Here is an 8,856-nt window from a genome sequence, read left to right as displayed (position 1 = left end):
TATGTATCAAGTTTCCAGTCTGTCTGGTCAGGCCTGTGTTTAAGTACACCTCCCTGTATATCCATTTTCAGAAAAACAATACTTTTTTTCCATTAACATCATACCAGTATAATTATATATAATACTGCATAAAATATAGTAGGCTTTACACATTGTAGAAATAGAAATAATGACATCAATCAACAGCGGTGACACATTCACCGCAAGTTTTATTACACCAGTGGTTATTAGACAGACAATAACATATCGTTTAATGGTGACACTGGGAAACCATTAGATCATGTTCATATTGTTTAATGGTGACACTGTGAAACCATTAGATTATAAACATTGTGCTTAATGGTGACACTGTGAAACCATTAGATCATAAACATTGTGTTTAATGGTGACACTTGGAAACCATTAGATCATGAACATATTTTTAATGGTGACACTGGGAAACCATAAGATCATAAACATTGTGTTTAACGGTGACACTGTGAAACCATTAGATCATAAACATTTTGTTTAATGGTGACACTGTGAAACCATTATATCATGAACATTTTGTTTAATGGTGACACTGGGAAACCATTAGTTCATGAACATTTTGTTTAATGGTGACACTGGGAAACCATTAGATCATAAACATTGTGTTTAATGGTGACACTTGGAAACCATTAGATCATGAACATATTTGTAATGGTGACACTGTGAAACCATTAGATCATGAACATTTTGTTTAATGGTGACACTGTGAAACCATTAGATCATGAACATTTTGTTTGGTCAAGTTTTCTTCTCGTAGTAGTTTAAGAATGAAACAACTTCTGTTTCATAATTGAGCCAAAACTAAATGAAAGAGATAAAGTTACACTTTTCAAATACATTGAGATATTTTATTAAATCCAACGGAACACTAGGTATGTTTTTCATGTACCGCTTCATGTCACATTTAAAATACCATGTGGTCTACTAAACGTTATCATTTGAGATAAAAATCATCGAGAAACTAGTTAGATTTCAAGCAAACTCATCTACAGTAAATACAGGTAAGAATACTTAAAAGTAGAAATTTAATCTTACTCTTACTAACCAGAACAAAACACAAGAGGAAGGGCGGGGAACGAAGTACATTTGAAGTATTTTTCGCTTGAGAGTTAAACATTTATATAGATGAGTTGATAGGGAAGAACATACCGAACTTATCTTATTAAGATCCAAATTGGCATTATCATCGCAATAACTCTATACAGAAACATGGTATTGCCTCCCTTTGCCTGGGCCACATCTCTGTTCAAAGCACAGGTACTAGCCAGTCTGTCAATACATATATGAGATTATATTATAGGTGTATTGACAGACGAGGCTAGTACCTGTGTACAAAGAGGGGTACAGGACAATACCTTCCCAACATACATCGCTATCACAAATTGAGCAAACGTTGTTAAAATTAGCAGATAATTTATACCAAAGACGAACTTTGCTCTATATGAGCTCAGTGCCATAACAAGGGGGCTTGGTAACCCGATTGAAGCAAGATTAATGTATTCATGTAAAGTGGTTAGAAAGTCCAGATCTTGACATACTTTGGTTTTAATGTGAGCAAAATGCCATAAAATGTGGGTTTTAGAACCCTAGTTAAGTTTGTAACACTCTGGTTGCCCCTAGAATTCAGGTGAGATGTTAATGCAGTTATACTCTGGACCAATTTTAGTATCAGAAATCAACCAAATGTCATAGAATATGTAAAATAACTCCCATAATATCATTACTATAAATAATTAATATATAATGAGGCATGAGCAACATTCTTCTGTCAAAAGATCACTTTTTGTTTTGTTTTATATAATCGCTTATTGTATTTGTGTTTAACATAATGTCTAGTATAGATGTATAAGTCACACCAAACAATACATGTAGATATGGCAATATTGACATCAATCAACGCTGGTTTGTTACAATTGGTGATCTAATAGATTTTAATTGAAAGTTTCCCTTATATTTACAGCAACACAACGGAAACACTCTCTGGCCCCATTCGATTAACTTCTACGGCCTTGAGCTTGACCTCTGTTAGATGGTTCATTCCTTCGTCCCTGCCTTAACCCATTCACCCCTGAAATGTCATAATGAACTATTCCTACCTTTGAATCGGAAGAGTACAAATGTGTCTTCATGAGTGAATGAGTTAACACCATATTCCTATGGCTCTGCCTGGTTTGACCACACTCAGCAGTTATTGTAGTTGTAAACGAGGAATTATATTCCATAGCATTTTACCAATATGGCAGTTCATCCTTCACTTCAGTCCCGACACCAGATCAATATCAGAGATATATATCAGTTCAGATAAACTAGGATATACCCGAACGCATTGTCCTGTCCTGGTCACGATACTTATGTACAAAGAGAGGGTTTGAACCCGTACTGTCCCCTAGGTTTCTATTTCAGGTCCGTATATAAATTATTTCTGGTCTCAGTATCAGTAGTATAGGACACTAAAATAGGAACAGATGTCAAGAAAATCAACTCAAAAAGGATTACTAGACACAAAAAGATAGGTGTTTTGTGATTATACATGAATATCATATGATTTATTCATCATGAGAATCCACAAAATGAGACATAACAGTTTTAGCTATAATCAATGATAAGTAAATTACATACTCACAAATCAATTACGTGTTTCGAAAAGATTTGGTATCAACTTACCTTTAGAAAAGAAATCTAAAATTGAGATGACGAAGTGCAGAATATGAGAAGTAGGTAGCTGAAACCTATGCTTTAACCTTTGATCTTTGAAATTTAAGCTTTGAAAGTGTTAGTCCGGGGCAAACCTTATATACTATTTTCACCTTGAGTAACCGGAGTAGGTATGTAAGTACATTTTGGGATTGAGGAGTGCAGTGTACGAAAAGTGAGGCACTTTGACTTATACGTTGACCTTTGTCCTTAACCTTTGAAATAGTTTGTCTGGGGCATATCTGTTATTCTATTTCTCCTAGAATAACCAGATTTAGTATGCAAGTACATCTTTGAATTGCAGAGTACATGTTGATCGCGTTGATATGCTTTGACTTTTAAAAAAATCTCCGAAGCATATATTTTATACTATCTTACCAAGACTAAACACATTAAGTATTGATTTATTCAATGACCATTTAACTGACTGTCCCTCTTGTGCTTGCTCTTTTGAATATGAAACAGTATTCCATTATTTTCTTGAGTGTCCATTGTATAATGATCTCAGACTTACCATAACCATATTGATACAAACAATTTTCTACAAGGCTGTCCTGATTGTGATGGACTAACAAACAGAAAGTTACTTAATGATGTACAGTTATTTATTGGTAAATCGAGGCGTTTTAATCTCTATACCATCTAACCAGCCATGACGTTATACTTTATACTTTTATAATTTACTATTCCTATTTCAATTATACTCCACAAATAAGTATCTTTACCTACTTTTCTATAAATGGTATTCTTCTACGGACATGGGAGTTTTAAGTTGAGCATGTTTGTTTGTTGTTGTTTGTTGTAAGATTTGTTCAATCTGTCTTGTTTTACAGTTTCCATCTTATACATTGAATTACACATAGACTAGCTATCTGTTTGCATATAACATTATAATAACTTAACAGTTTTGGCGCCTGTGACCTGTGCATATATTTGCCCATGGACTTTTGGTCAATGTCTGCCAATATCTGTGTGATTTGATAGCTATATAGCTTATATAAATTGTAAAATGTTATAAAAATAAATAATACCTGTGGAAGTGTTTTGTGTGTGATGTGAGGAATGTGAATGTATTTGTATTTCAGTTATGTTAATTAAGAAGGAGTTACATCCCTTTAAAAAAAAAATTGTATATAATTTTCATTTCAATATTGATGTATTAATTAAATCAAATAAAAACAACAGAATCCGTTAATTTAGCCACCACTGGAGAGAATTTATATAGGCTTTGCCTGTTATTCCATCCAATTGACTTGTATCAACTTTGTCAATAAAATTTGTTGAAATGAAAAACACGTTAAGTATACAGGTTCATCTTATGATGGCGGAATGCAGTGTCACTGTAATGTGTGCTTTGACCTCTGACTTAAGTCATTGAAAATGGTTGATCGGAGCATATTTCTTATAATATTTCACAAGGAGTATCCAGGTTTGATATGCAGGTAATATTTTAAACAAAAGGTTATTGTGATATATCCTTTGGTCTCTGATTTCAGTCATTTAAACATTTAAGATACTATTACTCCTTTGGTAATTGAATTGGATATGCAGGTATATTCTTAGATGACATAAGTTCCTTTACCAAGAGCAAGTCAATGTGATTTCCATTTTTGACCTCTGATGGATTACCTTACACTATGTTTTGCCTTGTTGGTATTATCATAAAAACGAATAGGTTGTTGTCTAAAAAATGCACACTTCATATACGAAAAGTCTAACGTCGAGAAAATTTGTTTTACAATAATGACATCAAGTTTTATACATTTCAGCACGGTATGCTGTCAATAACGCCAATAAGAGGGAATGCAACAATTACCTATCGGATGTAAAAACTGTTAAGTTTTTAGGAAATACACACAAAAAAGCAAAGCAAAGAGTTTGATTTATTCCACTCTATGCTGACAAAATGGTTAAAGTAGTACTGTTCCAACTCAAAGTGATGTTGTTGTAATTGTGTTATTTATCCTAATTTACTTAATGTCAAAGTATAGTATGTGTAACACTCCCTTCACTTTATTGTTAGTTCCTTGTAGGTCTTTGTCGTACATCTTTCATTTTGTTGTCAGTTATTGATAGGTGGGTAATATATCTATTCATTTAAAGAGCAGAGGCAAATCGTGTGGTCAGGCCGAGATGGCGGAGAATTGAATCATATGCACGGAGCCTGGAAGATTCGTATGGCTTCAGTTGCTGCTTTATTACCGACAAGAAGTGGTCATTGGAATCGAGGTGGGTGCTGCCGAATTGCATTTCAACGCCTGCTAGGACCGTTATACCATCGTAGATATTACACTTGACGATGGCTGGGTTGTCGATCCTCTCCGTGTAAGACCCTAGCGTTACACATGTTCTGTTTTCGTTGTCGATTGGTAATTGAAAAGTGTTCCCGCCATTGTAGTATGCCCTCATGTTGATAGACTCCTCCTCGTCACCAGTGGTTGGAGAAATAAACTCGAAGTCGATCGGTGCAGCCCGGGCACCACTGTAGTCATTGTAATGGTACGGAGCATATACTGGTCCGCTACATATGCCTAAAACCGAATCAACATCAGTCACAAATTGCTCCACCTGATAACAACCACAAAGGAATGCTCTTACAGAAAAATCTGTTGCAATCCATATAAGAACCATTACCAAATCTTTCATAAGCGTTACTTCAGCAGCTGCAGAAAGTAATACCTTCTGTTACAATGCATAAATCTAAGATTAATTGATTTCCTTATGTATGTGCAATAATGAACCAGCATGCATACGTATATAAAATAAGGACAAGAAGCCAGTAGAATATTACAACACGAAAAGGAATGTTCCGCAAGTATTTCAGCATGTATTAGAAACACATCAAACCAGCTTCATTTAGATGGTATGAAAACGACCGAAGAGGCATGCATGTGGGAACAATATCGCTTTGCAAGGAATTGAAGAACGAAAATGTCTTACCCTCATGATAAAACAAGCGATTTCTGATGCAAAGTGTTCAATAAACGAAACTAAGTCTCAAAGACGAGTTGATCGCGATAGATCAATAGACATACTCGTCGTTAACATCACAAACCCTCATTTATATTTATAGATTAATAAGGACCAAGAGAAAATCCGTTTAGATACGGAATAAAAGTACACATATATATTTTACCAAACACTAGTTTCAACATCAATCTAGATCACCTATAATCATCGGATTTGATGTGACACAAGATATTACCTGGATAGAACTTGAGAGGGCGGTCTCCGACCACCTCATCCGTGCCGTTTATATCAAACTGAATACTATCGCAGGCGAAGTAGGACCCCGCACCCTGGCCGAGGTAGGACCCGCCTTCTCTGACGTACTTCTTGATCTCCTCGGCGCCTTCGTCACCTAGAGATTCAATGAATCCTAAATCGAACCCTCCCGGCATCATAAACAGAGCTGCGTCTTTCGCCCATGCACCTGAAACACGTGTAATTGTATATAGTATCCAAACAACGCACTGCGTCGACCGCCGAGTATGCAACATGTCAACTCATTATATGTGCAGTGTATATGTTATTACACATACTGCTGAATCGGCCTTCAATCAACATGATACAAATAAAAACAAGGTGAGCAACTCTGATTACGTCGAAACAAGAATGTTTACCGCAATCACTTCTCGTTTCTTAGATGATATACTTTTTGTTATCTCCTTTAGGGATTTACTGTATGCAATCAATTCAGAATATCGACTTAATTTATTTTACAACAATCACAAAACAAGTTAAACAAACTGATATTAGTCACGCTTGGCTGTCCTGATGGAAGCGCGAAGGATTTCTTAATATGTCGGGCAGGAGACTAACACATCCGACCGTCTTGATGAAAAGCGATTGCTTTCCACTTTGCTATCTGACCATCCAAATTTCAATGGAATCGGGGTAACTAACATATGGCGAAAACAACCTCTCCTCATAAATGATTCTTCACTCAGAACTTTTCCCCCCCTTTTTATACTTCTTAAATGAAGTTCAATTACGATTTCTTTACAGCAAAAGAAAAAAAGTTATGTACACAATAACAATATTTTTTTATCAAGCAAAAATGGTTTTCTTTCTTTCTTTTTTTACCTTGCAAAATATCTTTTGATAGGAGTATAATTCTTGTTTGGATTATGATTTTAAGTTATGCATTTGCATAATTATGTAACTAGTTGTGACGTATGCGCGCCATTATATTTGCCTGAAAGTTTCAATCTTGTAGTATTTTCTCATATTGAGGACAGTTGGTATCAGACTTGCCTGCTTTGACGGCGTTTGCCCCGATGGTGGCGACATCATATGAAGCATCCAGGCGAACTCTTAAGTGCTCCACCAACCTCGACACGTGTATCTTATCCGAACCGTACCCATTGTACACATACACGTGTCTGTTCAATGTCTGGCATAGAATGGCCGGGAAGCACAGAATCTGGAGTAAAGTGATAACTAAAACCCTAAAGTACAATCTCAATAGGTCGTACGTTTTTTACTTTTTCGATACATCAGTTTTGCTGTATGACACTATGTCCAAAGGCACAGTCGAAGTTGCGAGTATTTCCCAGGGTTGAGGCTGTGGAACTGCAACTGGCATAACTGCGTTGAGTGATTACGAAGAGTTGGATTTATTGTTTAAAATGATTAAGTTATTTCAGTAGATTGGAAGCGCCCTCTGGTAGCGAAAACTTTGATAACAAATATAAATAACAAACGACCTTGTGGAGCAAAAAACAAATATTCCGTTAGTATTAATAGCATTTCACATACTTCGGTGATTAAGATATGTAAAATGATGTTCGTTCTGAACCAAAGGATTTTCATTGATTTTTAGGGACTTTGGGAGAATTGGTAATAATAAGGTAAAGAATTAAGATTGATTTAGATTTTGGTAAAGGTTGATATAAAGGATCAGGTTGCGGTTCATTAATTTTATGTGTAAATAGGACATGCCTATCGATGTTATCTGTAATCCCTCGGCCTTAGGTGTAATCAATGGAGGAAATATAGTATAGGCGGGTATACAAATTCAGCGAAATTATTACATATTAATACATATCTACAAGCGGAAAAAATTACTCATGCTTCCAATGGTAATAAGTTCAGCGTATCATATACAGTGGAAAGGGGACGGTGTGAGATTGTTGCGAATTGCACCTTTCTCCTGTATCGGGTATCACGGAGAATATGAAATTTATGACGAAATAAGACGAGATGAGATGACAAAAATGGAAAGAAAATAATAAAACGACAAGACTGCTACGTAAAATATTACCTAAGTGGTTTTTTTAATCTGATGATTATACTGTTTACACAAATATTGACCTATTTCGTCAGCCAAATCCTGATTATGCTCTCAAAAACCACAACCACAGCGGTGGAAAACCACCCCGAACATGCCGTCGAACACGGTGAATTATAAAAGAAAAATATTAATAAAAAGTACATCTTCAAACAAAACCTTTAATAAAGTAGTGATATAATATAATAATAAAAATAAACTTGAATAGCATATGTTACTCTACAATGCATATGACATCTGACTATTTCATTTTTGTGTCGATAAGATAAAGCAAAATAAGGAAAAATGTATGTCTTACCAGAAACACAGCTGACTGCATGACTGATGGTTGGCTGAAGTATGGACCGGCAGACGTAAGCCTAGTTTGTATATAGGGTAGTGAACTCTGCCTGGAATCGAGTTCAAGTATCGCATAAATTTAGGGACGTTTCGTTAACCCGAACATAAGAGGCATGCTGATTCTTCCCTCAGTTGAGGCCAAGTGACATATACATCAGGGCCCATAAGGTACACAAACAACAGATACCATGTGTTACATATATAGTGAGGAACAAACCTAGTGCACAGGAGCTACAACAATTTAAATATATAAAGAATCTCTTTAATTTCAATAGTTGTGATATTGAGGGAAAATACTATTTTATACTAAAATGTAAAAAATTAAGAAACTATTGTATTAGATAACATTACAACAAAAACAGGATCCGCTTGAATTCATTCAACTAATGAAAGCAGGTATCAAGAAAGAGATGAAAACAAAAGCTATTCACTGAAAACTTTTACTTTTACTTTACTTTTCAGTAGTCAACACATGAATTGCTAATAATAGCTGATTGATG

At 35.3% G+C, this 8,856-nt stretch overlaps 1 protein-coding gene across 1 annotated transcript; it reads right to left on the bottom strand.

Annotated features, from left to right (window-relative positions):
* Positions 1–4,654: 4,654 nt before the first annotated feature.
* Positions 4,655–8,336, bottom strand: LOC110442760 (biotin--protein ligase-like). The gene is made up of 4 exons (XM_021486515.1): positions 8,316–8,336; positions 6,982–7,150; positions 5,930–6,157; positions 4,655–5,255 (listed from the first exon to the last, which is right to left on the bottom strand). The coding sequence occupies exons 1-4, from the start codon at positions 8,334–8,336 to the stop codon at positions 4,822–4,824; spliced, it is 852 nt and encodes a 283-aa protein (XP_021342190.1). The 3' UTR covers positions 4,655–4,821.
* Between the last annotated feature and the right edge of the window lie 520 nt (positions 8,337–8,856).

The sequence above is a fragment of the Mizuhopecten yessoensis genome, unplaced genomic scaffold (assembly GCF_002113885.1).
Source record: "Mizuhopecten yessoensis strain PY_sf001 unplaced genomic scaffold, ASM211388v2 scaffold716297, whole genome shotgun sequence".
Classification (NCBI taxonomy): Eukaryota; Metazoa; Mollusca; class Bivalvia; order Pectinida; family Pectinidae; genus Mizuhopecten; species Mizuhopecten yessoensis.
This window is presented reverse-complemented; position numbering and strand designations above follow the sequence as displayed.